This window comes from Rhincodon typus, chromosome 8, assembly GCF_021869965.1.
Source record: "Rhincodon typus isolate 14 chromosome 8, sRhiTyp1.1, whole genome shotgun sequence".
Lineage (NCBI taxonomy): Eukaryota > Metazoa > Chordata > Chondrichthyes > Orectolobiformes > Rhincodontidae > Rhincodon > Rhincodon typus.
Window position 1 is genome coordinate 11,471,500 of NC_063339.1, and position 13,594 is coordinate 11,485,093.

The 13,594-nt window shown below is 43.1% G+C and overlaps 1 protein-coding gene across 1 annotated transcript in view; it reads left to right on the plus strand.

Moving 5' to 3' along the window:
* The window catches only part of ism2a (isthmin 2a), a 50,406-nt gene that overhangs the window by 30,426 nt on the left and 6,386 nt on the right, over positions 1-13,594 (plus strand). The window contains exon 3 of the mRNA XM_048600026.1: positions 12,325-12,465. Coding sequence (XP_048455983.1) covers positions 12,325-12,465 — 141 coding nt within the window. The remainder of the gene's footprint in view (positions 1-12,324; positions 12,466-13,594) is intronic.

The following is a 13,594-nucleotide window of genomic DNA, read 5'->3' on the forward strand; positions in this document are numbered from 1 at the left end:
AATGTTAGTCCAGAGACCCAGGTAATAATCTGGGAATCTGGGTTTAAATTCCACCATGGCAATGATGTCTTGGAGCTGAGATGACTGACATCGAAAAACCACAACCATTTTTCTTCATGCTAGGCTGACTCCAAACTGCAGAGATTATTTCTTCTGACTACCATTGACCCCTCTTTTGCTAGTGCTCCTTGATGCTGCACTAAGTCAAATTCTGCATTGATTTCAATGACTGTCACTCTTATCTCACCTCTGGAATTGGAATCTGTTTTGTCCATGTCTGAAGTAAGCTGTAATGAGGTCAGGAGCTGTCTGGCCCTGGCAGAGCCCAAACTGAGCATCAGGGAGCAGGTTATTCCTTTGTCTTTAGCACTGTTGATGATACCTTCTGTCACTTTACTGATGATCAAGAATAGATTGATGGGACGGTAACTGACTGGGTTGGATTTGTCCTACATTTTGTGCACATTAGTGTCTTCACGCCATTTGCAAAAATTCAGATTATTATTCCTCAGAAAACTAGTCACTCTTTGTTGTTGGCTAAGATTGACACAGGAAGCGCAAATATACTACTCCAGAATTCTAAAACCATGTACCCATCAAACTATGATTAAATTCATGAATGTAAACTTTCAGTGCACAATAGTTCACAATTCTGTGTACAGGAGTCAATAGTTCTGGAGTTTAAGTGTAATCTCAAGTGGAGTTCTACATCATAGACACTGCCTGACTAGCAATTATATGTATGTCAGCATGCCATGACCTAATACTAGTCACAATCTGCTTAAAGGAAGTGTGGTTAGGGTGATGATCTTCTCCATTCGTAGCTCTGGTATTTCCTGGACAGATCTCTTTTGTTTCATAACAGGTGTCATATCAAGGAATTTCCAGAATATAAGTCATCTCAATGTTAGTCTGTAAATGTTTTGTTCCATCAAAATAAAATTGTTAATGGTTGTTTTTGACCAGCACAGACTCGATGGGTCAAAAGGCCTTTTTCTGAACTGTAGACGTCTATGGTTCCATGATTCTGCGACAATCATGGAAGCAAAACTCAGAAACACGCAGATACTGCAGTAGACTGTTCAACAAATACCAACTTCTTGAGGGTAACTGCAAATGGGCAATAAATGCTGGCCCAACTGGCGGAGCCCACATCCCATGAATAAAATTTTAAATAAGAATATTTGCATTACTGAATATAAAAGACCAGAACCCTTCAATTACTTCTGAATTAGTGCAACTAAAGTCTCATAATTTTTCTCTCCCCGGCAGACAGCTGAGATTAAAGTTCAAGTGGAAACGACTGAAATATTAGCTTAGCAAAAATTCAAATTCAAGAATACCATCTCTGAGATGAAGTCTTTAGATCTCTGCTTAGCTTACAAAGATGAACGATGACCTGAAACAAAAGAAAAGGAAGCAGGATAAACTACAAGAGATAGTAGGAACTGCCGATGCTGGAGAATCTGAAATAACAAGGTGTAGAGCTGGATGAACACAGCAGGCCAGGCAGCATCAGAGGAGCAGGAAAGCTGATGTTTCGGGTCTGGACCCTTCTTCAGAAATGGGGGAGGGGAAGGGGACTCTGGACTAAATAGAGACAGGGGGGCAGGCGATGTTGGAAGGTGGATAAAGGAACAGATAGGTGAAGAGAAGACGGACAGGGCAAGGAGGCAGGGATGGAGCCAGTAAAGGTGAGTGTGGGGAGGGAGTTGGGATGGGGATTGGTCAATTGAGGTAAGACGGACAGGTCAAGGAGGCGGGGATGAGGCTGGTAGATAGGAGCGGGGGTGGGGGTTGGTCAGTGAGGTGGGAGGAGTGGATAGGTGGGAGAAAAGACTGACAGGTCAAGGAGGCGGGGACGAGCTGGGCTGGTTTTGGGATGAGGTCGGGGGTGGGGAGATTTTGAAGCTTGTGAAGTCCACATTGAGACCATTGGGCTGCGGGGTTCCCAAGCGAAATATGAGGTGCTGTTCCTGCAGCCTTCAGGTGGCATCGTTGTGGCACTGGAGGAGGCCCAGATTGGACATGTCGTCCAAGGAGTGGGAGGGGGAATTGAAGTGGTTCGAGGCTGGGAGGTGCAGTCGTTTGTCACGAACTGAGCGTAGGTGTTCCACAAAGCAGTCTCCAAGCCTTCGCTTGGTTTCCCCGATGTAGAGGAGGCCACATCGGGAACAGCGGATACAATATACCGCATTAGCAGATGTGCAGGTGAACATCTGTTTAAGGTGGAAGGTTTTCTTGGGGCCTGGGATGGGGAGGTGTAGGGGCAGGTGTAGCACTTCCTGTGGTTGCAGGGAAAAGTGCCAGGGGTGGTGGGGCTAGTGGGGAGTGTGGAGCGGACGAGGGAGTCATGGAGAGAGCGGTCCCTCCAGAAGGCAGATAAGGATGGGAAGGGAAAAATGTCCTTGGTAGTGGGGTCAGATTGCAGGTGGCGGAAGTGGCAGAGGATGATGCGTTGAATCCGGAGGTTGGTGGGGTGGTACGTGAAGATGAGGGGGATTCTTTCTTTGTTGTTATTGCGGGGAGGGGCTGTGAGGGATGAGTTGCGGGAAATGCGAGAGATGCGTTCGAGAGCGTTTTCAACCACTGTGGAGGGGAAATTGCGGTCCATGAAAAACAAGGACATCTGGGATGTCCGGGAGTGGAATGCTCATCTCGGGAGCAGATGCGGCAGAGACGAAGGAATTGGGAATAGGGGATGGCATTCCTGCAGGAAGGTGGGTGAGCGGAGGTGTATTCTAGGTAGCTGTGGGAGTCGGTAGGCTTGAAATAGATATCAGATTCCAGGTGTAGTAGGAACTGCCGATGCTGGAGAATCTGAGATAACAAGGTGTAGAGCTGGATGAACACAGCAGGCCAAGCAGCATCAGAGGAGCAGGAAAGCTGATGTTTCAGGTCTAGACCCTTCTTCAGAAAAAAAATGGGGCCTTTAGGCCATCTGCATGGAGAATGCATGTGTATAGGGACTGGACGTCCATGGTGAAGATGAGGTGTTGAGGACCAGGGAATCGGAAGTTTTGGAGGAGGTGGAGGGCGTGGGTTGTGTCACGGACGTAGGTGGGGAGTTCCTGGACCAGGGTGGGAGAAAATGGAGTCAAGATGTGGAAATAAGTTTGGTGGGGCAGGAGCAGGCAGAGACAATGGGTCCACCAGCGCAGTCGTGTTTGTGGATTTTGGGAAGGAGATAGAAATGGGCGGTGCGGGGTTGGGAAATGATGAGGTTGGAGGCTGTGGGTGGGAGGTCACCTGAGCTGATGAGGATGGTCTGGGAGATGATGTTTTGGTGGTCGGGGATGAGGTCATGATCAAGGGGACGGTAGGAGGAGGTGTCAGAGACCTGGCACCTGGCCTCGGTGATGTAGAAGTCAGTGCGCCATACTACAACTGCGCCTCCCTTGTCCGCAGGTTTTATAGTGAGGTTAGGGTTGGAGTGGAGGGAGCGATGGGCTGCACGTTCTGTGGGCGAGAGGTTGGAGTGGGTGAGAGGTGTGGAGAGGTTGAGGCAATTCATGTCTCGGCGGCAGTTGGAGATGAAGAGGTCGAGGGAGGGTAGGAGGCCTTGGGGTGGTGTCCAGGAGGATGGGTGTGTTGGAGGCAGGAGAAGGGATCAGTAGAGGGAGGGTTAAGCTCGCCGTTAAAGAAGTAAGTGCGGAGGCAGAGGCAGCGGAAAAACTGTTCGACATCAAGGCGTGAGCGGTATTTGTTGATGTTCGGGTGGAGGGGGATAAAGGTGAGTCCTTTACTGAGGACTGACCGTTCGTCCTCAGTGAGGGGGAGGTCTGGGGGGGATGATGAAGACCCGGCAGGGCTGAGTGCTAGTGTATACTTTGGAGCTGCTGGCTGTGGAGGCAGTGGGCTGAGCACTACAAGCTCTGTATCATCAATCCAATGAGAAGTATATTAACTTATAGAAAGATCTGTAGCAACTCTCAAATGAATCAGATCAGACTCAGCAGGTGCAGTTACAGAAACATTGCCTTAAGCTCAACGAAAGTTGGAGAAAATGTCAGACTTCCAAAAATGGTGGGGAGGTACACAGCACATTCAACAAGGCTGAAAATCACTTCTGAGATGGCCCATTCATAGATAAATGCCAACAATTATGTTCGAGTGAAATAATCAAGCTGGACATAGAGCAAGCCAAACAACCACTGAAGCAACAAATGAAAGAGGCCACGGCTTCAAAGAACAAAAACAAAATGGGGAGCGGCTGGACAATTATTCGTGAAGTTCATGAAGGGAAAAATGTCACAGAATCACAGAGTTGTTATGGTGCAGAATGAGGCCATCTGGACCATGGTAAGCACAGCTCTCTGAACATTTTGACTTAGTGCAAATCTCCTGCCTTTTTCCAATAACCCAACACAATGATTCTATTTAAATAATTATCTTATTGAATGCCTCAATTGAACCTGCTTCCATCACACTTCCAAGCAGTGTTTTCTAGACCTCGAATACTCAGTGAAAAGTTTTTTTCTTTCTCATCTCATTTGGTTCTGTGACAAAACAATTTGGATCGTTATTTCAGATTCTTGACTCTCTATGAGCAGGAACAATTTCTCCCTATCTACTTTGACCAGACCCCACATGATTTGAAACTTCTATCAGATCTCCTCTTAGCCTTTTCTCCAAAGAAAATCTATCTTCATAAATAAGGTGTCTCATTCCTGGAACCACTCTCATAAATATAATGGACCAACAGAAGGCTACAACTTTGATAGAATTAGGAAATTCCAGGGCATAAAACCTAGAGCTTCAAAATGAGATGGAGGCTATTAAGAAATTAAACAATAAATGCCAAGATGATGTAAACAGTTTAAGTTATAGAGTTCCCAGACTTAAGTAAGGTTTTAATAAAGTATCCACTGGAAGAGCAGTTAGAGTTAGTTCATTAAAGAAACAGCTGAAAGTTATCCCTCTGTAATTGGGTCAGTCTCATTAACTTTCCTACTGTAATTGATGTTAGGATCATATAAAACTATACAACTTAGTAAGACTTATAAGAATGCTCCGAGTTGAGTGACTAAGGGAGTTAGGGAAGGAAGGGAAAGAGGTGTCCATTGTTTTTGCTTCTGTTACCTTTCTCAGCCTCCAGGAATTGTTTCTTCCTCTCCCACTGGAGGAGAAGCTAGTTATTTGCTGAGTATCTGCAAAATGATTATGGTTTATCCTGTTCATAAGGTTCAAAATAGTACAGGGGGGCCCTGACTTGCATCCAAGTTATGAACGCTAGTACTTAAGAATGCTATCTATTCAGGGGTGTAATTTTAATGTTCTGACATGCAAACATTTCATGTACTTACAAACGGCTGATTTATATTGTTCTGCATTGTGTTCTGACTTGCCTACAATTGACTTGTGAATGGACCCAAGAATGGAACACATCTGCAACCCGTGGACTACCTACATAGCAACTAGTGGTGATGTCAATATATAAAAACATAAGGAAGTATATAATTGAATAAGATAATTAATTAGTTCGTTTGATAGTTATAACATATGAAGAATAGCAGAATGGTCATGTATTAATGCTGCAACATGTAGGGGTTTCTACTGGATTGATCCAGGGTAACCACATCTCTGTGTTTAATGTTCAAGCAGCTTTGACTCAGGATTTGTGAGCTGGAAGCTGAAAGACAGACACTGAGATGCATTAGGAAAGGGGAAGACTGCCTGGATCCTTTGTATCAGAAGGCAGTCACACTGGGGCTGCAGGGTCAATAAGCTAACTGACCGGGGTACTGTGGATCAGGAACCCAGTCAAGTGAGAAGGGAGCATAAAAATGTGAAATAGTAGTATGGTGCTGTATAGTCAGAAGGATTGACACTGTTCGCTGCATCCCCCACTATCAACATCCTGGGGGTTATCATTGACCAGAAACTCAAACGGACTCACCACAGAAACACAGTGGCGACAAGAGCAGGTTAGAAGCTAGGAATCCTGTGGTGAGTACTCACCTCCTGACTCCTCACAGCCTGTCCACCATTTACAAGGCACAAGTCAGGAGTGTGAAGGAATACTGTTCATTTGCCTGGATGAGTGCAGCTCCAACAACACTGAAGAAGCTTGACACCATCCAGGACAAACTAGCCCACTTGATGGCACTACATCCATAAGCATCCACTCCCTCCACCCCCGATGTTCAGTAGCAGCAGTGTGTTCTACCTACAAGATGCACTGCAGAAATTCACCAAAGATCCTCAGACAGCACCTTCCAAACCCACGACCACTTCCATCTAGAAGGACAAGGGCAGCAGACGTATGGGAACACCACCACCTCCAAGTTACCCTCCAAGCCACCCACCATCCTGACTTGGAAATATATCACCATTCCTTCACTATCGCTGGGTCAACATCCTGGAATTCCCTCCCTAGTGGCATTGTGGGTCAATCTACAGCAAGAGAACTGCAGTGGTTCAAGAAGGCAGCTCACAGCTACCTTCTTAAGGGCAACTGGAGATGGGCAAGAAATGCTGGCCAGCCAGCAACGCCCACATCCCGCAAATAAGTAGAGAAAAAAATAGAGAGGATTGACCTAAGTTCAAGAAACCAGGATGTGGAAACAGTTTGAGTAAAGATAAGAAATAATAAAGGTAAGAAGTCATTTGTGGGACAGGTGTACAAGCCTCCTAACGGTAATCATACGGTAAAGTGAAACATGATGGAAGAAATAATGGGATATTGTTGGAAAAGCATAAGGACATTCAGGATATTTTAATCTACTTATAGTCTGGAAAAGTCAGATGTATGAAATAGCCTAAATGAAGAATTCGTACAATGTTTTCAGGATAGTTTTTGACAACATGTTCAAACATCCAAGTCTGAAGCTGACTACAGAGTAGACCTGGTATTATCAATGGCATAAATGATAATGGGGATAATATGGGTAAAAGACATTGAAATCTTCAACCAGTCACAGTCCTGCTATTGTGTGACAAGAATGAATTATCTCATAGCAAAGGCACTCCAGGGTAGATGCAACTAAAGATGACTAAATTTTACATTCTATTTGAGAGAGAGAAGAATGGGTCTGAGACTACTTTTATTAAACTTATATAAGGGCAATTATGAGGGTATGAAAGCTCAAGTGGATCGGCAAATTAGGTTGAAGGGTTAATGAAGATGCAGTGACAGATATTTAAGGGGATATTTCAGAATACATAAAAGACATTCCAATGAGTAAGACATCTGTTACAGGCAAAATGTTTGAAGCTACTGTAAAAGGTGTTACAGCAGGGCACTGAGATACATTCAAGATAAAGAGTCAACATGGTTTTGTGAAAGGGAAATCATGCTTAACCAATCTGTTGGAGTTTTATTTAGGAAATAACATGCTGTGGATAACATGAAACCACTGGATGTTTGTACTTAGATTTCCTTATTTGTACTTAGATTTCCAGAAGGTATCAAAGGTTATTGTGTAAAATAAAAACTCATGGTGTGGTGGTAGCATATTGGCATAGATAGAAGATTAGGTGCCTAACAGGAAACAGTGTAGATTTTTCAGCTTGGCAAGATATAATAAGTGGTATATCACAGGGATCAGGGCTGTTTACCATAGAAACATAGGAATAGGAGTAGGCCATTTGGTCTGCTCAATAGTTTAGTGCACCTGTATGCTAGCCTTAGTAACTCAATTTTTACAATATTTTGATGAAGTTATGGGTGGCCAAATTTGGCAATGACACAAAGCTAGGTAGGAAAGTAAAAACAAAGTTGAAAATTGTTTTAAAAACCCAGCAGGTCAAGCAGCATCTGTGGAGAGAAAGCAGAGTTAATTGTTCTGAAGAGTCACTGGACTCAAAATGTTAACTCTGCTTTCTCCCCACAGATGCTGCCAGACCTGCTGAGTTTTGCCAGCAATTTCTGCTTTTGTTTCAGATCTCCTACATTTGTAATTCTTTGTTTTATTGTACAAAAAGATAGGTTAAGTGAATGGGCAAAGTTGTAGGAAAATGTGAAATTATCCATTTTGGCAGGAAGAAAAGCACATTGTTTAAATGGTGAGGGATTGCAAAGCTCTGACATATAGAGGGATCCGGGTGTCCTTGCGCATGAATCACAAAAGGTTAGTTCACAGGTACAGCAAGCAATTAGGAAAACTAATCAAATGTTATTATTAATTGTGAGGAAAATTGAATACAACAGTAAGGAGGATATGCTTCAGTTATACAGGACAGTAAAAGGGGAGGCAATGGCTACTGGATAATTGCTGGACTGATAATCGAGAGACCTTGATAATGTCCCAGGGACCCAGGAAATACTGGGGACCCAGGTTCAAATCCCAACATGGCAGATAATAGAATTTGAATTCAGTGAAGAATCTAGAATTGAGGGTCTAATGATAACTATTGTTGATTGTCAGAAAAACTCATTTGGATCACTAATGTCCTTTAAGGAAGGAAACTACCATCCTTACCTGGTCTGGCCTACATGTGACCCCAAAGCAACGTGGTTGACTCTTAACAATTAGGGATGGGCAATAAATGCTGTCCCAGCCAGCGACGCCATCATCTTGTGAATGAATAAAAGAAAAAGTGAGACTACATCTGGGGTACTAGGTACAGTATTGGTCACTTTAAGGAAGAAAGTAAATGTATTGAAAGCAAGTAAGTCTAATAAAATGGGGCTGGGGGAGATATCTTATGAGAAAAGGTTGATCGGGCTAGGCTTGTATCCGCTGGGGTTTAGAAGAGTAAGAGGTGACTTGATTGAAACATACAAGATCCTGAGGGTGTATCTTGACAGTGTAGGTGTGGAAAGCATGTTTCCTCTTTGCGGAGAATGTAGATCTAGGGAGTTACTGTTTAATACCCAGCAATCACCCATTTAAAATAGAGATGAGGTGAATTTTTTTCCCTCAGAGCATCTTTGAAACTCTTCTCCTGAAAACGTGGTGGAAGCAGAGTCTCTGAATATTTCTTAGGCAAAGATAGGTTCTTGAAAAGCAAGAGGTTATCAGAGATACACAGAAATCTGGTACTGAGGTTACAATTAGATCAGCCATGGTCTTCGTGAATGACGGAGTAGCTTCAAGTGGCTGAATGTTCTAGTGCTGATCCTAATTCATATGTTTGTAACATTTGAAATAGCTTGAGGAGCAAGATCAGTCAGTGGCTAATCTGGAACAAAACTTGGCAACAATGCAACAAGATAAGCAAGGTCTGGAACAGCAACTGCAGTCCATGAAAGAAAAACTTGAAATGGAAGCCAGAAGCATTTTGAGACCTGTTTTCAATCTCTAACAAAGCAATGTGTTGTGTCAGAATTTTGATGAGCATTAGCCTGACATGGACCCTATATCTATCAGAGAGAAACATGGGTAAACAGGCAGGTCTCATTGACCTTAACAGCTCATGTCCCGAGGACATAGTGAAGATCCTAATAGGGTGTCTCCTATCTGAGGTTATTTTACAGAGGAGTGGGAAATAGCCAATACCACCTCTTAAATAGATTAATTGGAAGGTAGTCAGGAAGTTTGGACAACATTGAAATGCTTCATGTGAGATATAAAGATATGATACATGCATAGGTATGTGTACATGTACGTCTAAAAAAGTGTGCACTTATGTGTCTGTGTGTTTGTGTTCCTTCAGTTTGCTGGTCTAGCAGAACTGAAGTTTCATTCTGGATCAGCTTGTTGGGTAACTTTGGAGTTTTGCAATTGGTGACTCACAATGAAGTCTTGCTTGTCCCTCCGCACTGGTCCAACGCTGGTACCATTGCACCCTAGATATTGAGTTTCTGCATTGACATCAGGCATGATTCAGCTGCTGTAGCCTCTGGCTTCTGTTGAAAATCTACACAATTATTGGTGGGACGTATCAGCATTTCTGACTATTTAACTGGGGAAGGCTTCTTAAACTTGCTGGTCAAGTGAGTCAACACACTGAAGCTGCCAGGACAAAAAAACGGACTGGTACGAGACACAGCTCTCTCAAAGAAAACTAAATGAGCCAGCCTTTGAAATGGTTATCAATGGTTACCATGACAATAAATGGTTTATCATGTCACAGGCATTTGCCACAAGCCAAACACATTGACTGTCAATCTCAGCAAGAGGATCAGAGTGAAGGTGCAAAGATTATGGGCGAAACATGACAGAACGTGAGGAACTGCAAATAGCTGGAATCTCTGGTGGTGGGAGATGGAAGTGTGGAGATGGAAATTAAGCAATACACTTTAAGTGAATAAGTGTCCAACTACGCCAAAACTATCAAAAGATGTAATGCCAAATCCAATAGAATCCAATTAGAATCATAGAGATATACAGCATGGAAACAGACCCTTCAGTCCAACTCATCCTAAATAAATCTAGACCCATTTGCCAGCATCTGGCCCAAATCCCTCTAAATGCTTCCTATTCATATACCCATCCAGATGCCTTTTAAATGTTGTAATTGTACCAGCCTCCACCACTTCCCCTGGCAGCTTATTCCATACACGCTCTACACTCTGTGTGAAAAAGTTGCCCCTTAGATCCCTTTTAAATTTTTACCATCTCACCTTAAACCTATGCCCTCTAGTTTTGGACTCCCCCAGCCCGGGGTAAAGACCTTGTCTATTTACCCTATCCATGCCCCTCATGATTTTACAAACATCTATAAGGTCACCTGTCAGCTTCCGACACTCCAGGCAAAATAGTCCCAGGCTATTCAGCCTCTCCCAAAGCTCATACTCTCCAAACCTGGCAACATCCCTGTAAATCCTTCCTGAACCCATTCAAGTTTCACAACATTCTTCCCATTGCAGGGAGACCAGAATTCCAATAGTGGCTGAACCAATGTCCTTTACCACCATAACATGACCTCCCAATTCCTATTCTCAAAGTACTGACCAGTAAAGGCAAGCGTACCAAACGCCTTCTTCATTTCCTATCTACCTACGACTCCATTTTCAACGAACCGTGAACCTGCACTCCAAGGTCTCTTTGTTCAGTAAAACTCCTAAGAAACTTACCATTAGTGTATAAGTCCCTCCCTGATTTGCCTTTCCAAAATACAGCACCTCACATTTATCAAAATTAAACTCCATCTGCCACACCACAGCCCATTGGCCATCTGATCAAGATCCTGTTGTACTCTGAAGTAACCTTCTTTGCTGTCCACTACACCTCCAAATTTGGTGTCATCTGCAAACTTTCTAACCATACCTCCTATGTTCATTTCCAAATTGTTTTATGTAAATGATGAAAAGCATTGGACCCAGCATCGATCCGTATGGTACACCGCTGGTGACAGACCTCCAGTTTGAAAAGAAACCCTGTGTCTTCTACCTTTGAGCCAGTTCTGTAATCAAGTAGCTAGTTCTCCTTCTATTCTGTGTGATCTAACCTTGCTAACGAGTCTACCATGAGGAACCTTGTGCAACGCCTTACTGAAGTCCATATAGATCATATCCACCTCTCTGCCCTCCTCAATCCTCTTCGTTACTTCTTCAAAAACTTCAATCAAGTTAGTCGCATGATGTTATTTGATGTTTTTTGATATAATTTACAATAATCAAGAATATCTAAGAACATCTAGGAATATCTAAGTGTAGTTAATAATAGGATATCTATCCATAGAATAACCATCAACATTCAAAGTAAAATTTTACCTTAAAACCATGTGCGAGTTAAGATATCATCTCCCAATGGAAGAAATTATATTATAAAAGCATTATTTGAGGGGTTTTTATATCACTGGAATTATTTTTAGTTTACTCAGGTCCCTCCTGCTTTGGGTGCTAATCTTGGGTATATGTTCTTCCCACTTACATGTGATGCTATATCATTTATCACAGACCTTTATTCAATAAAGATTCCTTTCAGTTTTTATGCAGTCAAGTCTTTGTTGTTTTATACTCATGTGAATATTATTTGTTTGTCGTTCTTTAATTTTAAAGAAATCCGTTGTTAAAGCTTTATCAGTAAAAAAGTTTCATGGCAGATAGTTGAATTTGAATTCAGTAAAGAATCTGGAATCAAGTGTCTAATGATAACCATGAATCCATTGTCGATTGTCGGAAAAACCCATCTGGTTCACTTTATTTATGTACAACATAAATCTCTTTATATACGATAAAGTTTATTTCATTTTAAAAACATGAAATTTTGTGGCATGGTTCAATTCATTAATTCAGTTTTTGTAATTCTTCTTTAACACTAACAGTCCCCAGCAGGAATTTAACAAGAAGTGTTGCCCCAATAAGTAATCTTTTAGCCCTATGTTTCAAGCTATATTATTCTAACAACCTCACTTAGATCCTCATGAAGTTCCTGTGGGAATGCAGAAACTAAGCATTTGTGGTCTCTGATGAATGTTCCTCTTGCTTGGCAGAATATGAAGATAATGAAGACTGGAGTGCTTGGTCCCCCTGCACTGTGACATGCGGCACTGGGAACCAGAAACGCACCAGGTCCTGTGGCTATGCCTGCACTGCAACAGAGTCACGGACCTGTGATCTGAAAAGGTGCCCAGGTAAGCGTTAAGAGGTGAAAACTTGCACACAATCAGCACCTAAAAATACAGGAAGTCCCATCTGATGGAACTGGAGTTGCCAGCCAATTAGAGACCATCATCTTTTCAGTAATACCACTGCAGGTGGGGACCACTGATGGCACCACAGAAGTGGCATGAGGAAACATTCAGGAGAGTTGGTGGTGTTTGAGGGTCCCAATGGCTGCCAAGCACATGTGCAAAGGTGGAGCCAAGAACTGAGAGACTATGGTTGGGGGGGCGGTGGGGGGGAGCGGGGAGCAGTGTTTAGTCCCTCCATTCATCCGGGACCCCAACAAGAAGGGACTCCTGCCTTGTCCCCAACCAGTGTAACCTACCAGGCTGGTAATTGTGTGGGGGGGGGCTTTAAAGTGGGTATTACATGCCTGATTAAGAACCACAATGGATGGCGCCACCACCCTCACACCATTCCTGCTGCTGGTAAGATTCCACTTGGAATAAGAATGACGGGTAGGTAGGCTGTCTGCTGATTTTACATACTGCCTCTACCTCCAAACCCAAGAGCGGAATAAAATCCATCCCCTGAGAATCGACAGCATTTATAATGTTGACCAGACCTGGTTAAGTTCCCTTTTGAAGGATAATGTGAATCAGTTGGGATTTTGCAACAACACTTTTCTCTGGACTCATACGATCTCATGTCAGCCCACGATTTAGAGCAGATTTTTTTCAGATTCCTATTTTGCCATGGGGGGGATTTTCAACTCAACCCTTAGGTTGTACTCCTCCCCAACTGATCTTCCCACATGCATTGCAGCAAATCACAAGTATAAGGAAATGGTTCTCAATTATGCAACTGATGCACACAGTCCTGGAGTGCAAATAGCCACAGCATCACAAATTCAGTGACTCGTAACTAAATTGTCGATAAACGTTGAAAGTTCGGCAACTTTGATATAGACTACTAACAGTCTAAATCTAGACATTTAACTCCAGAACAGAGAAATTAGGAATACGCATGACATTGCAGATTGCAGGATGCTGAACTAAAATTGCTTAGAATTTGTATCAGAGATAGTAGGAACTGCAGATGCTGGAAAATCTGAGATAACAAGGTGTAGAGCCGGATGAACACAGCAGGCCAAGCAGC